The following is a 21,077-nucleotide window of genomic DNA, read 5'->3' as shown; positions in this document are numbered from 1 at the left end:
TGCCCTGTTCTCTATCCCACCACCCCATCACTGTCCACACACTCAGAAACATGTAAGAGCTGGCCAAGGGCTTCCATGGATTTCCTGTTGGGTGGTGCTCTGTGGGTAAGAGCAATGGAGAACTTAAACCAAACATTTTCAATCTTCTTGCTATATAGGGTGGGCCTGGCCAGGGCTCAGGATTTGGATCTGGATCTAAATCATACATGTACCCAAGCAGGGAGAGTGGTTGGACCACAAATTTGGGTTGTTCCACTGTAGAAATAAGTGCTAGGTCTAAAATTAATCTCTCTGCGTTGAGGAGAGTCTGCACTCCAGATTTTACTCTGGAGCATCCCAGGTTAGAGCCATTTTAAATACTTGCATAAAATTTTCCAGTAGTAATCTAAGTGACTGTGTAGGAGCTTCACAGTACTTCCCCTAGACATCAGTGTGTCAAAATCTGATTTCTGGTCAGAATTTGTTGAGTTCTAGAATTTGTCAAAGCTGGTGAATCTTTCTGTTCTTATTGGTGGGGAGTGATCAATTGCTGCTCTGCTTCTCCAGCTAATAATTTTTCTTAACAGACTGATGCTTTTATAGGTCATCAGTTATAGGTTATTTAGCTTGAGTAGCTGAGAAATAGGTCAGTGATTCATTTAATGACTGGCTTGTTGATAGATTTAAGCCCCTTGAATGATACAGTTAACTAAAAATCTGAACTGATTGCTTAGTATTGGCAATGTATGTTTATGAACTTCATAAAACAGTGGGGGGAAAAGCAAAGTTGCAACATTTGCACCTACAAGTAGATAAAGAGGAGCTCTGAGTTTTGAAGCCTGTACACTGACCAACAAACCAAATATTTCTAGGAGATATTCTTTAATATAATTTCATAGTCATATACAATAATACTTATCAAACACAAGTGTCAGAGGTGAAACTTGCCAATACTTTTAAGATTTTTCCATTAAAAAATGACAGAAACTCCAGGATTAGTAATAGTGGCTTATTGACATAGACTGTTTGAACGATGGAAGTCCAGAAATTGAGCTACCCGTCTGTGCTCAGAGGTGATTTTGTCTAGACTGGCAGTAGGAAAACTGATAATGGGCTGGTGGTCAGCAAAGGCAAAGCCTGTCTGTGTTTTCAGGAGCAGTCTCAGATTCCAAGGCTGGCAATATTGTCTATCCTCAGTTTTCCTTGAACTTTAGTGAATAGTAGGCAAAGTCTTACTGTTTAACAGTATTTTCATTGCTTTAACGTACAGAAAAGATGTGCTATACTCCTTTCCATTTCTTCCCCACTTCCTTCCCAACTTTGCCACTCTAATACCACATGGGCTGCAAATATGTTCTTCTGATTTATGCTGCCCTGCATATTTGTGGTTTTACCCCATTCTGTAGAACCAGCTCATCTCACTCATAAAACATAAACCTAGAGAGAGAAACTGGAAGGGAAAACAGAACAGGATTTGTGTTTGTTTTGTATCTTTGCTGCATGTTAACACCATATTTCTAATGTAAAGAAATTATATACTTTTCTCTTTTCCCTTTCAGTCTTTCTACATAGGTTGTAGCATTTCCTCTCAAGTTCCCATCAGCTATTATTGACAAATGTTTGACTAACAACTCATCATTGCCCCTTGAAAGCAAGATAGCCATCTACTGCTATGTACACAAGTATGATTTCTAAGGCAAATAAAAGTACAGGAAATGTGACTCTTGGCCACAGTACATTTTAATTAAGATTTTAGAGGCATAGGAAGGTGGTTTGGCATACATTTGATGATCTTTTTGTTGGTTTTGTTGTTGTTGTTTTTTGTTTGTTTGTTTGTTTGTTTTTTTACTTGTAGAGAAGGAGGAATGAGGTATTTTGGATGCTGACAAATCAGACTCTCAAGGATGGGCAGTTACCTCAGTCTGTGCTCAGCAGCACTGGGATTGTGCTCCCCTAAAGTACTCTCAGCAGGCTCCCTTTTGCCTGCCTGGGAAGCGAGGTTGGCACCTTTGCCTTGGTTGTCTTCAGCCTCATGCGTCTCTCTTCGTAGTTGAAATACAGAAACCAAAAGCTGTACTGACAACTTTGCTGCAAAACAAACTTGTGCATTTGGGAACCCATGTAGCTTCAGTCATGGATGGTTTTGTAATAGGGGTAGATTTTATCTCATAATTTCATAGGCCTTAGTGCATTTACTAGGATCCACAATGCACCTTAGCAAAAAGAAGTGTCTTTTCACAGGTAAAACCACTATATCTTTGGGGTGTATGTTACCCATCTGGAATTTTTGCATGTTCAATGTTATTGTTTCATTGGTTTTTAGAGTATAAAGGGCATTTCTGACCACAAAGCTAGGCTGTTTGCTGATGTTGTTCCTTAATAGAGAATGATTTGCATCACTGAGATTACAGGATGTCACCAGAGTGACATTTTCAGAAAAACAGAAATGTATTGCAATGCTGCAGCCGATTGGCTGATCTCTTCTAGTTCCTTTTTCCTGTGAGAACAACAACAGCTAAACTTTTTCAAGTGATGTGGCAAGCTGATGGTTTGTTATAGGGCTTTTATTACAAACCTGCTAGTACGGCTTGTCTGCTGCAGTCCTGAACAGCTAATCCACCTGCTCTGAAGTGCAGGCAGGGCTGGAGCCAGCCAAGTTCTGCTAGTCCCTTCATGACTTGTTTCTGTCTCTGACATATGTTGAGAAAGAATGGATAAAATTTTCCCACAAGTTGGTGTAAAAGAATGGAAAAGAGCAGTGTATTGCAATTCAATACAACATTTTAAAAAGAAACAAACATCAAAGCAAGAGAGTTTGTGCAAAACCCACAGGGGATCTTCTTGAGTCAGCCACAGTGTCAGCTGCAATGGCACTTCTGTGGGTTGCTGAGCTAAGTCAGACTTGCAGAATCAAGGCTAAAATCCATCCTTGTGTAGAAAACTCATGAGAATCTGGAACCACATTCACAGTTGTACTTGTTTCAGAGCAAGCAATGCCTGACTGAGTTGCAGATGTCAAAGCTCTCTTTCCAACAAATTCAAATCTAGATTATATGAAAGAAGTAACATTTTATTTCAGCCACAGAGGTGCTTCAGGAAAGGTTTTAAATCTTTCTGAAAACAATGCCACCAGTATGAATTAGAACAAAGCTTAGAACAATGAGATGTTATCCCTAACAACTGGGACAATGTAATATAACTAAAATGAGAATGACAATAAAAGTATAAAAACAAGTATCAGCCAGTTTTAAGCATCTCTTTGCTTAACTGGACTTGTAATTGTCTTTTATTTTCTTTTTCTTTTTTCTTTTTTTTTTTTTCCACATAGATAACACAGGCTGTTATTTCATGCTGACAATATTTTGGATACTTCAATAGGAACAGAAATAAAATACAAAACTAAAATTGTAAATATCGAGATGTTTGCACCTATAAAATTATACTTGAAAATATTCAGACAGTTGCATCTAAGTTTTCTCTGACAAAATAAAAAATGGGTTCGAATAGAGACTTCTAAGATTGAAAATCTCTGAAAAGGAGGAGACCTCAGGGTGCATTGAGAGCACTGGCAGATTTATATTGAAGTGTATCTGGACACTTCATTTCTACTAATTTTTGGAAAAGCAGTACATGGATTATACATTTTGTACATGCCAAAAGATTGCTGAATTACTTGTGACTTGTGTGAATTCCTAAAATAGATGATGCCTCCATTCTGTTGTAGTACTGACTGTGTTTTGAAAGACATGTCCTCCTGGAAGCTCAGCTTTCCCTCAGGCAAAATCCACAGCTGAAACTGCACTTCCAAAAGGACAATGTCTGGCCAACAAAGTCATCTTGTTATTTGACCACAAGAGAGACACAATTACTAGTTGATGTAGTAGCCCCCAGTAGAGCTTTCCTGTAGCCTAGAGGGGATTCACCCATAAAATCCTTCACACAACAACCTTCCTAGACTTCTATCCTTGGAATCTAGGTGGGATTCCATGAGGTCTATCTTTGTCTCAACACAGGCTGGATAATGGTGGGATGAACAGTCCAAAGTACAACTTTAGAGTTTGCTTTGTTTTAAAGCCTGCACTTACCTCAATGCTACCAGCTTCACAGTCCTTTTGATAGCTAAATAATTAGTGCTATCTCCTAACTTTGTAACTTCAGAGTGCTCTTGGGCACCAACAGTAGTTGTACCCTTTTTGACCCCCAAAACTATCCATTTTAACAGGGAAAACCCTTTTTTTTTTGGCCAGGATGTTATGCCTAACTTATTTTCAAAACTGTGCAGAGCATCCTCATGAGACATGAAGTCATGAGCATCTCAGACGAGAAGCCAAGGCCTGAGCAGTGCAATTCTGAGAATTGAATTTTCAGGCACTTTTATTCATTGTAACATACCACTACTGTGAGAGAAATGTACAATTTATTAATCTTGTATATTTTGTTCTCCTGAGGCCAGTGCTGGAATGAAACTGAAATAAAAACCGTCAGTTTTTAAAAAGGCTTGGGTCACCTTCCTGACCTTTTATTTATGAGTAAATCAGGCTTTGGCTTCTTTGTGGAACAGCATAGGGATTTATTCATTAAAGGTTTGTTTCATTCTTTGAAAATAATTATGCACATGTTGTATTAGGGTTCAAGCTGGAATTAGAGACTGAAATTATATATATGGAAACATAAATTTTATCTGTGGTTCTGTGCGGTTGTATACTTAATACAGGTATCCCAAACCTGTATTAAGTATACAGTTGGTGCAAACAATCCAAGTCCTAGTTGAAGGAACAAACGGGTCATTGGGCACTACAACTCAGTTGTCAGGAGAGGGATTCCACTCTCAGTCAGGGATTGAGGAACACTTCTGACCAGAAGTGGACCCCAAAAGATGAGCCATGTAATAAGCTAGGAAGAATTAATTTGCTTGAGATGCTTCGCAGAGGGATGTGAGTGTGTTCAAAAGCCTGTTCAGAACAGGAGCTGGCTCCTGAGTCTCTGGTATCAGGAATAAAGCTGTTTTGTACAGAAATGGCTGTGCAGGCACAGGAGAGTAGCAGACCTCCCAGCACAGATGGACACATGGCAGACAACACAACTGTCATGCTAAAAGGATCATCCGTGCAATTTAGGAAAAATCTTTGGAGATGGGAAATTCTCTGTGGCTGCTCTTGGGAGTGAGAGAAGAAACATATCCTGGGCGTCCCATGCAAGGATCAGAGCCTTGTCTGGTCACAGGCTTTCATGTGCCAGCTCACTTGATAGATGCATGGTCAGCAACTTAAATGGGGAAAAAAGCTGTCAGCTGGTGAATTATCTTCACATGAAATGTCAGCACTGCGTGCCTTACACGGAGGTGCCTACTCAGTAGTTGTCACTTACCAGTCAATGCTAGCTTAAGATCTGGCTTGAAAAAACCCACAAAGCTCTGTAGAAACTGAAATATTTCTCTCAAAGAGATAACAAGGCATAAGATTGATGAAGTTAAGGATGGAAAACCAAACAGAAATCTGTCTTGGGTGCAATCACCGGATATTTAGTAAAATGAAGAGTAGAGAGACAAGGTACTTGAGGGAAAGTAAATTAGATTTTTTAAAATCTTCCTTACTTTAATTTTTAGGGTGCTTCAGCTGGATGTCTGAAGGTATTTTTTCAGCTGTGAGCAATTCCTAAGAAGAGACTAAAATCTGAAAATATACATTCCTTCAGGAATACTGGACCATAAAAAAACACACCAGCACATCCAAATTGTAATGTGAGTACTAAGATTTTTCCAGCCACACCTAAAGGATCTGAAGATAATCTTTGATGTCCTAAAATAATGCTGCCTAAATGTTGCTTGATACTTTTTTAGGCTGTGGCAGCTCTCATTTGATCCTCCCATCTAGGTCCCTTTTTCTGTTCTTGAATTAAATGTTCTCAAGTTTTTCCTTTGCATATTTTCACTGTAATTACTGAACTTTACTTCACAAATAGTTTATATAGAGTCCAGACTCTAAAGAAACATTAAAGTCAAGCCTTTTTAAAGCTTCTCAGATACCTAAAAATGCAAATAACCACTAACTACATTTAAGAGTATGGATATCTGATCTGTGGCAAATTTTGTTCCCAGATTATTAAAAATTTTATTTTCCATAGTTTGTAATTTAAATACCTTTAAAGGACTTAACCCAAGTGCTCAGTTCTAGTGAGAACCAGCATTTAAAATCATGGAAGCAGCCTGCAGTCCTGTCATAGTCCAGCTCTGCAGAATTTGAGGACATATTTATGCATATAAATAGTGCCACTTGAATTAAAGAAGCAGCATAGAGCTTTAAACCAGACAGATATTAATGAAAAAGTGTGATAGTCTGCAAAGAGACTGTATTTATAATGTGTATGCAAGTGAGAGGCTAAATTAAGGCTGTTTGGAAGCCTCTCAGCCTGTATTTTGAGCCTGTACCCATTTAACTTCAGGCCCCTGAATCAAAATGTGTTAGTGGTCCTGAAGGGACTTTGTCTGCTCCTCTGTGCAAGTGGAAACTAGGACTGAAGCAATGAAACATAGCTGATTATTAGAAAATAAACATATTTTTTTAAACACATATTTTAAAAAATATATTCAGTTAAAGCACTTTCTATATGGCATTACATTGTTAATACTGGTTTGACCATCACAGATGCTAATATGTGATATATCCCTTTGTCAGGGTGATTATTCTAAACCCACATATTGCTAGCTCAAAAGGTTTTCAACAGCATTTGCAGTGCCAAGGAAGCTGTTTCAGAAATTTTACACATTTGTCTAGAATCTGAAATCAGAAACTATGCGGAAACCTGCAAAACCATATATCTGCACCCTCATTTTCAGGTGGAAATGTGAGTTGTGTCTTGCCTACAGTTCTTATTTCTCTGAAAACCCCCTCTCAACACAGGGTGTATTTAATCTCTGACCAGGTCTTCATACAGGTGATAGAATTTTTTGGTGATATGCATCCAACTACACAAAATACCATCAGTCACAAACCAGGGAGGGATATACTGAGGGCATTTGTGGCAGAAAGCATTGCTTCTCAACACCCTGTGTTTAAATCTAACTTTCAGTTCAGTATAGCAGACTGTAATGCTGCAAGACTACCTGAAAACAAAAAGATCATAAATTTGTCCTTCTGATTGAGTCTGGTATGGAGAGAAATCCTTTTCTAAGAGCTGGGTTGGATGTACTGCAACACATTTTCAGATGGATCCGTGTTTTGACCAGTATCTGTGATGGCAGTACAGGATGGCACACCTTTATTAAATTTTTTTTTTTTTTTTTTTTGGTTGCTGTAGAGAGCTGTGACAGTGAAATATACTTCAGTATATATATACTAGAAGCCAAATTACACATCTTAATAGCCATACACAGACTGATATCCCTTAACTCCTGTGGTTCCTCTTCTACGCATCTGTCCATGCCATAGTCAGACCCCTGTGCCAAAGTGTAGGTGCACCAAGTGTGGCCTGGAGCGAGAAGATCATGGTTGTGACAGGCTGCTACCTTGCCTATATCCTGCTCTCTGAGGCTTGATCTTCTGTCAGAAGGTACAGGTTTTATACTTAGGTGTATCCTAAATATGAGACAAGCAATACTAAAATTCTGTGAGACCTGGCATTCAGCAGGAATGAAAGAGGTCAGTGGTAATGATTGGCTGTTAATGAAACCCCTGATGGAAAGGATTGTAGATATGATCCCGTAGAAAACAGAAGCTTACTGGAAGTGAACATATAATACCTCTCATAATCCATTTTGGTTCTGAGTACTTAATTGTGAAGCTTTATGCCTTCTACCATGTCTGCAAAGGTCAATCCACACCTAACCTGAGTCTACACCCTTCTCAAATGTAAGTAAGGGCAGATCTCAACATTGTTTAAATTCTTATAATTTTATCTCCACACAGAGAGAAACATGGAGTTCATTTGAGGTTCACAACTCATTATTTTCCCATTAGAGCTGGAAATGCTTTTAGACAATGCAAGTATCCAATACTCAACAAAAAAATCACCCCCCCCCCCCCCCCATAAAAAAGCCTGCCAAATATAGGTGCTATATTTAAAGCCTGTACATCAGGAGGGTGGATTGCACAGAACCATCCCATGTTTCCAAAGCGGGGGACTGATCAGATCAGGCAGGGAATTTTTAATCCCTGAGAAGCTGGAATGTCAGACAGGAAGAAGAGAGAAGGATGAATGATTAAAAGCAAACCAGTACCTGCAGTACTGCTTTTGGAGGATGTAATCTCAGAAATATGTGCCTTGCCTGAGGACTCAGCATCCTAATAAGAAGCTGGCTCAGCCCACTTGGGAGGCAGAGCAGCAGTTAAACCTCCCGCTGGCTGGATCCCATGGGCTGTTTTCCACGTGTTGCAAAATTTCTTCATAATCCTTACAGGTCAATATACCTCTGAACACTAGCAGAGTTCTCCTTAAAGAACACTTTTCAAAATTATCTCCTCTGTGAGGCTGCACCAGTGCAAGCTACTGGGTTCAACCCTGTGAGATGAGGTGAGAGGATAAAGAAATCTGAAGGAAGTTTTAAATTCATAAAGCTACCTAATCCCCATTCAAAATAATTCCTTGGGAAGCCTACATTAATTTAAGTTTCATATAATCTCATTGTCCAGGATGCTATCTACTATCCCAGTATTAGTCCTCAACACATCATCACTGCAGATGCAGGCATTTCACAAAGAATGCAGGTTTGGAGTTGCACACATGCATTATGGCTGGGTATAAATAATGCTGTAGATATTGTTAGGGAATGATCAAGTCATTTTACTAAAGCTATTTAACCATGAATATTTAAGATTAAATTGCAAGATTATTTATAGCCACCCATGCATTGTTTGCCAAATACTCTTCTGTTAGGTCTGGCAGGCAAGTTGTTGGCACCAGATTGCACTTTGACAAAGCTCTGAAGGTGTTGTATGATTTAGGGCACTTAAATCTACATGAGATGAGTGAAGGCTGGTTGAGGATGGGCCACAAAAACCTACAAGTTTTATTACATGTTTACTTCAGCTTTACCTCTTCTGTTTGGATTTCTGTTGCCAACCTCTACATGGTGAATGGGCATGAAAAACAACATTGTGAATTTGGCAAGAAATTATCAAACCCTAAATTTCTTTTGGTTCCTAGGAGAATTTCTTTTGCTTTTTGAAAAGATTGAGTTGGTAATAGGACATGTAGGGGAAGCCTCCTGATGGGAATTGGAGGGAGATACCTCTGTTTGTATTCATTCAACAAGCAGAGCCAAGAGCCTGTAGCTTTGTCTGTCTGTACTTGTATTTCTGTCCTGCTGTTGCATGTCTATAGCATTTGCCACATCTGCTCCTGCTTCTCTGCAGATGCTCAGTATATAATGCACTGAGTCTGGTCATCCTCAGCTCTCACAGGGAATTAAGGGTATGTCTCTACTAGAATTTGAATTGTAACTCAAATTTGAATTGTTTGCCTTTGCCATGTGTTGGGTATATATGTAACACTTAGAGCCACTTTTTCTCAGAGCAGTAAAACTGATATCCATTGTGCCAGTTTTCAAAAATAGTTTAGCAGCTGTTAGTAATAGTACATAATAAGTATCTCTAATTCAGATCCCAAGTTCATATTACTAAGTGTCTCTTGGCTAACTTCTGAAAAGCCATGTCAATTTTCAAGCTCATCTGACTCTTTCTGAAACGTCTAGACTCTGCAGAAACTCTTCTTACACAAAAATGCTGTTTCAGCCTTGCCTTGTCTCTAGGCAAATGTCTGTTTGCTTACTGAACATTGATGAGCCCTGGGCAGGGCAGTGACAGACAGTTTACACAGATTGTGTCATTAGCTCTGGGGAAGACAACTCAAATACAGATTTGTGTCAGTTTTGAAGTGGAGCTGAATTGTGGGTGGCCATTTCTTGCTATCCAGAATTTAGAGAACTTGTGGTGTTACCTCTCATAATAATTTCTGTGAGCTAAATTATGTAAGAATATGGACTCTTGATGTTGATTTTTAATAAAAAGTTCTGCTTAACCTGACTTACAAATTCTCCTTGAGTTCCTGCAGGGGGATTTCAATAGACAAGGAGCCTGCCTTTTAACTCCTTTTTTATGTTCTACCTGTCTTTCTCTCTGATTTCAGGACATATGGGCTCACTACACATGGCACAAATACCTGAAGTCTCACAAACAGCTACTGACATAGCAAAAAGCAATAATAAACAACAAAAGATGTAGGTTCAAATAAAAACCTTAGTAGATATTAGCTAATGTTTGAGTTTGCTTTCAATCTGACTTTTTAATGCAACATTGTAACACAGTTAGCTATGTCAACAAACAGTCCCAAACTCCATCTTTGTGCAGGTTTTTTTGGTGGATTTATTTTTTACAAGGTTAAAAAAAAAAAAAAAATCATGCTGATGATCAGGAGTGCAAAAGAAAGGTTCAAACAAAGGCAAGACTTGAAATGACTAAGATAAAGGTTCAGGAAGAAAATGCAAAGAGGTAAAGTTAAGGAAGAGAACATACTTTTAATCATTACATAATATTTGATGTACAAGTATCATGGAGACATGCCAAGTAAGATAGAAAGTAAAAAAGATGGCTGTCTCCAGAAATAGTTAAGTATTTGTTTTTTGGAGGAGGGAACTGGACATGAAATCATAGAAAGGAGGACAAGGGAGTTTGAAATACAGTTTAAATATTAGATGGGGCCAGTAAAAGAGGAGGGAAGAAAGAGCCAAAGAGCTAAGAGTAGTGATATGATATTTAGAAATGTAAATGTAAAATTGGAATACAGGCAGGTAGGGGTAAAGAGATGAAAGAGAAATAGGAGCAGTTTAAACAAAGATACTAAATGCCAAATTGAGAATTTCAAAAGAACAGGTCAGAAAGGACCACTGACAGAAAGAGAAAATGGAGACATGTGAAAACAGAGAGCGATTATTTGTTTTGTTACCAGTTCTCTTGATCATCCTGGGGAATGTTGGAAAAAGCACTGCTCACCCTCTGCTACAAAAGGAAAAGACAAAAAGAAATCATGACATACTAAATGTTTTCAGCTAAATGAAGCAAGGATTTGGGAAAGTCACTAAATACAGCAATGGAGAAATTAGGACCTACAATCACGAGGATGTGCACCAAGAGGGTGATACTAGCTGATACATGAGACAGTTCAAAAATATGATCTGCAAAAGATAATATTAGAAATAGGGAGTGTAAAGAGGAAAGCAGTTTGCCAGAAGGTTAGGCCAACAATCCTAACATTAACATTAGAATTTTCAGGATATCAGTGAATATAAAAGGATACAGGCCATGGATGAACAAAAGGTGGAAGGGGAAAGAAATAGAATTTTGAATAGCAAAGTATCATATTGCATCATTTACACAGGTTAGAAATAAGAGGCACCAATGCCGCTAGAAGAAAAGCAGCGCTTTCATTAGGTTGTCCCCTTGTATGCATGATACGGAGGCAGCCCCACAGCACATCTCTCAAGAGAAACGGGTGATTTCAGATGAGCAATCCAACAACTAGTTACCACATGTCGAAGTAGTTCTTGAATAGCGAGTGTTTTGTAAGAACTTATCCAGAGCAAGAACTTTTTTTCAGCCTTGCTACTGAGCAGGGACCAGGAGAGCTGAGACATCTTAATGCCCTCCTCAGCAATCCTGGGTCCCACAGTCTTCAAACAATAAACCATGAATTATTTCATTTGGCATTTGGGATGAGGTTGCACTACCCCATCAGACCAGACTTTCTCAGACAGATGAGTCACTACCTTGGTGATTAACAGCCAAGCTGGCAGAGCACATAGAGCAACGTAAGCGTGGAAGGGGAGGATGCAAACCAGCTCTGGAACTCACCTCCCCAGTGACACAGCCACTACCTGTGGGCAGGCTGACAACTCACACAGATTGTAGCTACCTATGTGTTGATGGGAATGACCAGTTCCCCTTGGTGCTATTCATGCACAAAGCTGCAATGTTGTGGCAGAGGTAGCATGACATGAAAGCTTAGGAAGAACGTGACTTTCAGCTGAAATATTATAAAACATAGAAAGCCATTTAAAAAATTGTCAGAAATACAGCACCTTCTCACTCAACAGATTTGGTAATCCAGTGTACTATTTGTTTACTTTACTGGTCGCACTAATTTGCAGTTTTCCATTCTGCTCAAAGAACAGAGGTGACACAGCTATGTTGACAAGACACTACTGGCTTCCCTACTCTGTCTTAACCCAGATGTTGTATGGTTTTAATTAGACCAATGCAGTTAACATTTGGAACAAACCAAACAGCTACATTTGAAAGAAGAAACTTCAGCTCCAATAGAGTAACTGAGCTACCAAGAAGGGAAATGAGCTACACCTGAATTCCTGTTTCTATAAACCAATGATGTGCAGTTGTATCAGGAAAAGGCAATCACATGTCCATACCACGCTGCTTTACCAGCATAAAGGCTGTGTGTAAAATCAGGCTGTCAGACGTCAAGTTTTCATATTTTCATCTGTAGCAAAGATTTTTTTTTTCTGTTGTTAAAGCATATATTGACAGAAATATGGTGTCACTCATCCCACTGCAAAAATTTCAGTTTGATTTGTTTGCTTATTAATTGACTAGGCTTTGTTCTGATTTTCAAGGAAGGGTCCCCCAAAACAAACATATTACAACATCTAGATACAAATACCGACTTCCTTGCATAAATATAAAAACTCTTCTCTGGCAACAGCAGCATTCAATACCCAATGAGAACTTTGCAAACCCTTCATTTAACAAATGCCTCCCAAAACTAGGAAGCACCAGCTTTTATTGATGTTAAAGGAATAAAATAACATTAAACACTGTCATTACATTCCATGATTGCCCAGTCACCATACATTTCAGGTAAGTCTTGAGTAGGCCAATATTACTCTACCATTTCAATAAACACAGCCACCAAAAAAACTTGGAGGTATTTTACTAATATTCTCATGTCACAATTTAACTTAAGTTTACAAAAATATTGCACATAAAATTTAAAATCACCTAATACTCTCTGTGTTTGAGGGTATTATTCTCAAGATTTGTGTAATAATGTGAAACCATTGACTCATTTACTCCCACGATTGCTTAGCTATCAAAACGTCACAAATCTTGGATATACAGGCACACATGGATTGCTCTCCTATAGATCCCTGACTGCCTCCTCTCTTCCATTTTTGCCTAAGGGTGCAAAAAGTTCTTATTTCCTTTTACCATTACAGGAGAGCAATCTTTCTTTTGGCAACAGTTTTAAAAGAAGATGTAATTTAATAGACCTGAAAGGTATCCAAAACTGCACACAGAGTAAAAAACACACAAAAAAATCACAGTGTAATATTTCTTACAGTTTTCAAAAACCTATGCATTTTTGAAGAGCATACTTATTTTACATATTACTTATCTCAAGAATGAATCTGAGGATGTTTTTTATTATATCATACTTTCAAAAATTTTTTTTTCTATTTTGGCCTTGTCTAGATGGCAGATATATTTTTAAAACTTCATATTTTCAGTTCCCACTTCTAAAAGACTCTTTTGGATTACCGAAAGCAACCTCACTGACTTGATACTGAAGAACATAATTACTATATAACCATAACATGAAGCAGAAAAGCTAAAGAGAAAATGCACCTTGTTGCCCATATTAATATTAAAGTATTAAAACATACAACTGCCTTAGTTACCTGCCCTTTGTAGAAAAGGTTCTTCATTTTAAATACAATGCAATCTAAAGCTTTATTCTTCCTCTCCCTCTAAAAAATACCACCCCAAGATGCAAAAAGCCTGGGCCTGGTGGTTTACCCAGACAATGTAAAGAAATCTCCAGCTCAAACTGTGTACACAGGCTAAACTGACAAACATTTACACAGCACACTGCTTCCTTTCCCACTGTTTGTATTTTGGATCTGGGAGTCTGCATCTCCCTGTGACAAACACCTGAAAAAATAACTTCAGAATGGATTTCATTTTCACTCACTATAAATGTGACTAAAATCCAAGTGAGGAGAAATATTTGGGCTCCTAAATAATTTTGAAAGTGTTAGAATATAAAGTGTCTGACTTATAGAACCAGTTCCAGTGAGTGCATTTTAGTTTGGTTTCTCAGAATGAACAAGGAGGCAAGGAAAAAGTCATGAATTCTCTAAAGATACAGGATTTTGACGGACTGTATGTTTTTTAAAGCAAGTTTCATAATTCACCTTCAAAGTCCAGGCCAAATTAGTAAATCCTTCCTGTTGCTTTCATGAGGGAGTATGACAACACTCAGTAATTCACTTCCTTCCTTTCCAGCCAATGTTATTTCCCATCTCCTGATTTTACAACCTCTTCTTGCAAAAGTTACACTTCTTGTAGAGTGAACCCATGTTTAACCAAGATTTGCTGCTTACGTACGTGAGTCTTTCTCATTCAGATCCAACACTTTCACACTCTGAATTCTCTCAGAAGGAAACGGAGAATTTCTTTATCTGGAACCCAGGCCAGAGAGGGCCACATGGAATCAAATAATAACAAATTACATATTTACTATACAGATAAGAGAAACTTTTTCCTAAACTTGCCTTTAGCAGGAAAAGCTGTTGCAAAGAAATAGATTTTAAATCTAAAGATTACTACAGGAAAATTACCTACAGATGTATGTGGGATTTAGATGAACTTCAAATAAACTTAGTCAGAATTGGAAGTACTTCTCATAAGCTTGTTCTAAAGTATTTAAGCAAGAAGAATGTGACACAGATTGTTAATTTAAAAGATTTTGCATCTGTATTTTAAAATAATAAATACCTAGAAGAGATAATTCAGAGGAATACCTTTTTCACAGATTCTAAAAATCTCCATATAAGGCTTTCTTTATTGGGATTTCAACAGAAATTTCTTCGTTAATCAGAATATCCTTTGGATGGAATTCACATAATATATTTCACAACAAGAAACAAGAATTTTGTGGGTTTTTTTTGGAAGGAGTTCTAGTAAAATGTTCTTACAGCCAAAAGCTTTTTCTCACCAACCCTAATATTTTCACTGTCTTCCAACAATCTGATACATTTTCTGAAATGATTTCTCAATAATGAAAATGGATAAACTGTTCTACACCAGAAAAAAAGCCGTAAACAAAGCTATAGCCAAACTATTTATTTAAAACTGTAGATTCACATATGCATGAGATTTTTTTATCGTGGTTTAATTTTAGGCAGCATAGTAGATTTTTTTATTACGCAGGCTTCCTAAAGGGCCTCTAAATTAGAAAACTTCTTCTAAATTAGAAAAATTATCTCCAACTTTTGATAAAAAATTGAAATGTATAGATATGGAAAAGATTTAAAACAAGTTTTGAAAAAACCAGAAGGTCATATACACTGTGGGTTTTGGCTCTGATATGATTACCTTGTTTGAAATGCACACTCAAAGATATGTAAATTTACACAACTTTGCACTGCAATCATGCAAGCAGCACCCTTGTTAATGGGACTTGTAGTGATAAACCACATTAGTGCATTGAATCCAACAGCAAAGCCTCCAAGTACTGAAAATAAAACAAGAGCTCAGTGAGGTTTTCACTCCAGATACTGGGGTTCTTTTTCTGAATTTACTGTAGAAATTAATGGAGTTGCACAAAAAAAACCCTACATCAAATCTATGCACCAAAAAGGCTGAAAAGGAGAGAATGACCTTCCTTTTTGACCTCTTCAAAGACCAAATAAAGGCTTGTTTGTCTTTTGACTCTTGGATAAATTATTATGCCATTCAAACAGTTTTAAGAAAACAAAACAACACATTCAAAGCTATGGTAACTTTCTGCTGTTCATCATCTGCTGCAAGAGTAAAGATGGCCAGAATTCTTGATGAAGGGTAAAAAATATTTCTTTTAAAAATGCCTTACTTCTCAGAATCTAACCATGTATTTTCTGTGTTATTCAATTTTGTGTTTATGTATCAAAACCACCAAGGTGATAAATATTTACTGTCAAAACTCCAAAAACACTGGTTAAAATATTGATGTGTAGAAGTACTAGTTTCCTTGAAAAAAGAATTCCAAGTGGTCAACAGTTTATCCTGAGTGCACCAAACTGCTCAAAGAATTTATTTTGCCTCCATTGTACTTATTGCAGTACAGGGTTTTTAGGGTTCAGCTTACTTGCTCTCTTCATCTCAAATATATGTTATTTGCTCCTGATTTTGTGGAAAATTTCAGTTCATGGCCCTTTTTCATAGTTTTAAGTTCATCTAGGCAGCTGAGCAAAATATACCAGAGAACATTTCAGCAATGGTTGTTTTTAGGCTATCTTTGATTATCTAATTTCTCTTTTTTTTCCAATTACATGCTTTCCCACTTTGCTAAAATATTTATTCACATGCTGCATTTTGAATAAAATTCTCCAAGTCAGCTAGGGAATCGTAAAGAGAATCATGTGTGTCTTGACTTCTGAGAAACTTTCGAAGGGTATCTAAAGCACACAAAGCCTCATTTTTGGATGGTAAAAGCTGTTCAGCTCCCTGAAGTTGATCACCTTCATCCTTATCTTCATTACCAACAAATGTCTCAGCTTTATCTGATGCACTTTCTTTGGCACACATGCTTTCACTATTTGTGGGTACTTCGTAAGTTACTAAGCCATCATCTAGAACTGCATATTCTTCCGAAGACAAACCTCCTGGAAACTCTACTCCAGCTGCCCGTGCATGTGCAATCAAATCAAAATCACTTTCAACCTCATTGTCATTATCCTTTGTCTCAGTTTCTAATTTGAAAGTTACTCCATTGTAACTTTTTGTAATAGTCTCTGGTGTTACTTCCCTCCAGCACAGGTACAGAATATCAATTGCATCAAGAAGGGTCAGCCTAAACTCTTTATTATTTGCTACACAGTCAACAAATCTCTTTATAAGACAGTGCCTGTATTTTACCTTCAGAGTTCTGATAATCCTTTCTTTCATAGCTATACATGAAGAAGATTCTGGAGGAAAGAACACTAATTTGACAGACTTCAGGTTCTTTACTTCTGTGTGAGCTGGGAGAGAATCGACGAGAATAACCACTCGGCGCTGCTGTGCTTGAAACCTGTGATCGAGTTTCTGCATCCACTGTTCAAAGATTCCTGAAGTCATACACACCTTATCATTTGCTTCATAATCCACTGGCAGTGATTTCACATCTTTGAAAGAGAGTGGACTTTTGCTTTTTCCTATAATGAGCAGTGGGAGTTTCTCAGAGCCATCCATATTTGTACCCATCACTACAGTGATGCTCTCTTCGCTTTGTTTACTTACAGAAAAAGTTTCCCCTTTAAATTTAAACGTGTTATGTGGTAACATTTGATATAACAACCCAGTCTCCTGTACGTAAAACACATTTTTTGGCTGATAATCATTTAAATAACAAGGAAGAACATTTTGGTACCAAAGAGTTGGAGCACCCACTGCAGGAATAGCAGCTGCTTCTACAGGCTGAGCTCTGAAAACTAAACCATACCTCGACTTGAAACGATCGAGCCAGCCATTGCTGCATTTAAAATCACTGTGTCCAAGCTTCTGGGCAAAATCGTTCGCCTTGAGGCGCAACATAGGGCCATTGACCGGCACATTCAGGCACTCTGCAATTCTGCACCACTTCATCAATGCCATCTCCAGGTCGGCATAAAAAGCAGTCCTCAGTCTTTTCCTTTTAGGATCAAACCGCAAAGTTTCAAAGGCTTCCAAAACTTTTTCCTTATTCTTCATAATGGAAGACAGGGAGTTCCTCTTGATGCCATACTTGGCTGCAATATCCGCCTTTTTCTTGCCGCTCTCCACAGCGCTTATGATGTCAATTTTCTCCTCGATAGTTATGCTTTTCTTCCTCCTCACTGTGGCTTCGGGCAGAGCCTCTGCCATGGCACCGAGCAGCGTCTCCCGGGCGCGCCCATCCGCGCCCACAGCCGCCCCGGCTCCCTCCCTGCCGCTCGGGCTGCTGTCCCGGCCGGCGGCCCGAGCTCACGGGCACGGCCCCCGGCGGGGCTGGGGCAGCCTCCCGGGCGGTGCCGGCGGTGGTTGCCATGGCCGCGACCATAGACACGACGGCCTAGAGAGGCCGCCGCCGCCATCCCTTTCCGGCCCGGCGCTTCCGGCTCCTGCTGCCACCGGAGAAGGAAGAAAATAAAGCTTGAGAGGGGCCGCCGGCGCCGCCCCGCCCGGCCTCCTCCGTCCCCCCTTCCCTTCTTCCGTCCTGCCCTCCCGTCCCCCGCAACACGACGCCCCGGGGCCGCAGCGGCGCCGCCGGCAGGTGAGGGGCGGCCCGAGCCGGGCCGGGCCGGGGCAGCCGCTGGGCCCGGGCTCGGGGAGGGCCGGGCCGCGGCTCCGCTCGGCCCGTCCGACGTGTCACCCCGCGGGAGCGGCCGCGTTCCCCGGGCTCCGCCGCGGCACGGCCCTGCCCGGCGGGTCGGGGTCGGCCCGGCTCGTACGCCCCGCTCCGGGGCTGCTGGGCGGCTGGACAGGAGGGCAGCCCCCCAGCAAGGGAGCAGGCGGGCTCCGCGAGAGAGAGGGGGAAGCGGTGTGTTGGTGGAGGAAGAAAGCTATAGATGCTGTGTAGATTTTGTGCCCCTGGGAGGTATTCCACACCCTAGCAATTGCTGGTTTAAGTGTGCCAATTTGTGTTTTGCTTACTGTTCTCAAAGCATGGAAACGCTTTGGTGTTGTGTGACAAGCAGGTGTTGCATGTGGTATTGTCTCCAAACGAGAGGCGGTTCTTGCAGTATTTCTTATAGTACCTCTCTAATAGATTATTTTTAACTGAAACCCACTAATAGCCTTTAATCTTGCATGAAAGCTTTGGAGGGGATCATTCTGGACATCCAGCCCAGGATGTAGTTTCCATTTCTCACGTGTACTTTTTATGGCTTGGAGGAAAAGGTAGCCAGCAGTTATCACTTTGCAGTCAGTGGCTCTGTTACCTCAGAGTTGATTCTCTAGAGAAGATAACAGAAGGGTTCTTTTTGCAGGGCTGGAGGAGGATGTAATTTGATCAATGCAACTCCAAAACTTTCTGAATCGTGTGTATGTTTATGTATGTCTGTCTATGTGTGTCTGTACGTGCACAGTTAAAATGTCAGGAGTAAGGAGCACAGAAGAGTGTTAGATTGGAAAAACTGGAAGCTGAGGCAGTAGCTTGATCAGCTGCTTTTTTCTGATTTGTTAGAAGTTGAAACCATAATGGGAGCCCATGGTGTAGCTAATCTGGAGATGAGCTGAGCATTAAAGTGTTTAGGGCTGGGTTGACGTAGCACGGGGAGTTCAAAAGTCAGCAGCAGCCCTGTTCTCCAGTCTTCATCTCCTTCATGTCTTCTGACTCCCAAGCATAATTAGATCTTACAAGTTGGGCAGCCAGGGAATTCAAGAGCATTAAGAGGAAACTATGGTGTGATTGCAGCAGGAAATGTTTAATACAGATCTTTACAGTCTTTTTTTAAAAAGTAGTTAATCCCTATCTTGACAAGCATTAGTGAAAGTATTCTTAGTTAGAAATTGAAATAGCCATTAAAATGATCATTTTTCTACCAGCGCTAGATTTTCTGCAGTGATACAAAATTTTACATTCTTTATGCAGTTAAGTAGTAAGACAACAATAAAAGTGTGTAATAAACTTCATTCTTCATTTTAGACAGAAGCTGTCTTGCTGTTGCCTTATTGGCAGTTAATTTAGGAGAAAATTAAGTGAAGGAACCAGTGCATCTTGGTAAGAAAAGCAGATCTGATGGTTGAGAATCCCATGCTTCTTATTTCTGAGACCATCAATCATTTACCTAAGCAATATAAGTATGTGAAGAATATACTTCTTATTTAAAATTAATTTATTGTTGATGACATTAACTTCATATTTTCATGAATAAGCAAATATGAATTTGCCATTTTAATGAAAAGTACGTAAGTATACTCTTATAACCATTAATTATAAATGGTTAAATATCTCTTTATGTCTCCATTCTAGAGGAAGCTTATGTTCTTGCTTTGTTTTGCTTTTTACTTTGCCAGTTGAACAAGTGATATTTAAATCCCCAGGGCTCAAAAATCATGTGGTTTTATTTATGATGAGCAGAACTTGAAATTACTGAGGCTGTAATCCAATATGCATTTAATGTAGCTTCACCATGGGGGGAATGATTCTTAGTCTAGTCCTGTGTCTTCTGTTCTGCTGTGATGCAGTATTTGTGTGGATTTGCAGAATTGGTATAGTGGGGTAAAAGAGAACCCAGAGGGGCAGGAGTGATGTGGACAGGTTTTCAGTTCTTGTCAGAATATGGATCAGACATGTTTTTTCCAAGTAGAATTTCTCTGAGTTGTTCTATTGCAGCAGATAGTAGCAAATGCCCTGGTACACCAGTCCCCTAATGTGTTCTAAAGTTGTGGGTGGCTGCTTTAGTGAAGAAACAAACCAAGCCTTGGACAACAGCATCCGTGCTGTACTGGGGATTAGCAGCTTCTTATAAAGAACAGCCCTTTGTCTGGCACCTGCAAGAACTACAGAGATGCTAAAGTCTGTATGCATTTCTTTAGTGGAACTTACTGGTAGGTAGATGTTGTGATTACCACAATTTTGCATGAGTGCCTTCACTTCTGAATCTTGGTGAAGGTGTAGAAAGTTTTCATCCTTGCATCCAGTATTTGATGTTTACATCCCCATTTTTTTTGCTGTAGAAGCAGTAATCAGGAAATCCGTAGTTAAATTTGAATGTGCATTTGAACTTTTTATGAAAGCCACCTTTAATTTACATTTTTTTGCCTTCTCATGTTTTAAAATTGATCACTGTGATCCTGCAGAACTGTGTTGAAACTGTTAGCACTACTTGTAGGAAAAGAGCACTACAAAAAATTAATAATGGAGGAGTGGTCTAACACAAATTGTGAATTCATTTGGGTTTTAAAAATTATTTGCCTTTATGCAGTGTCCAGTGTCTTCTGCATGGATTTGTGAGATTGCTCTTGCTCCTAGGTTCTTAAATCTATCTAAAGTTCTTAAATTTATCAAAAATGGTTTTTTGCCTGTAGTAGTTCATGGTTTAGAACAGTGTTATCATGGTACATAGGCTCGTATGTGATAAACAAATATTAACTCCAGGAACACTGATG

General features: G+C 39.2%; 2 protein-coding genes across 5 annotated transcripts in view; one reads left to right on the top strand and one right to left on the bottom strand.

The window, feature by feature from the left end:
- Positions 1 to 16,275: 16,275 nt before the first annotated feature.
- On the bottom strand, positions 16,276 to 18,058 carry TIGD4 (tigger transposable element derived 4). The gene is given in 3 exon segments (XM_072928462.1): positions 16,276 to 17,945; positions 17,947 to 18,000; positions 18,002 to 18,058. Coding segments are annotated over 3 exon segments (1,734 nt in total). The 3' UTR covers positions 16,276 to 16,322.
- A 40-nt stretch (positions 18,059 to 18,098) lies between these two features.
- The window catches only part of ARFIP1 (ARF interacting protein 1), a 40,799-nt gene continuing 37,820 nt past the window's right edge, over positions 18,099 to 21,077 (top strand). Inside the window, exon 1 of one of the 4 annotated variants that reach the window (XM_012573405.5) lies at positions 18,099 to 18,237. The gene's annotated coding sequence lies outside the window, so the exon portion shown is untranslated. Of the gene's footprint in view, positions 18,238 to 20,497; positions 20,517 to 21,077 lie in introns of those variants that run through there. The other 3 variants (XM_072928466.1, XM_004174872.5, XM_072928463.1) reach the window with 3 other exon arrangements.

This window comes from Taeniopygia guttata, chromosome 4 (assembly GCF_048771995.1).
Source record: "Taeniopygia guttata chromosome 4, bTaeGut7.mat, whole genome shotgun sequence".
Classification (NCBI taxonomy): domain Eukaryota; kingdom Metazoa; phylum Chordata; class Aves; order Passeriformes; family Estrildidae; genus Taeniopygia; species Taeniopygia guttata.
Note: the sequence above shows the minus strand (reverse complement) of the source record. Positions and strands in the feature narration are given on the sequence as shown.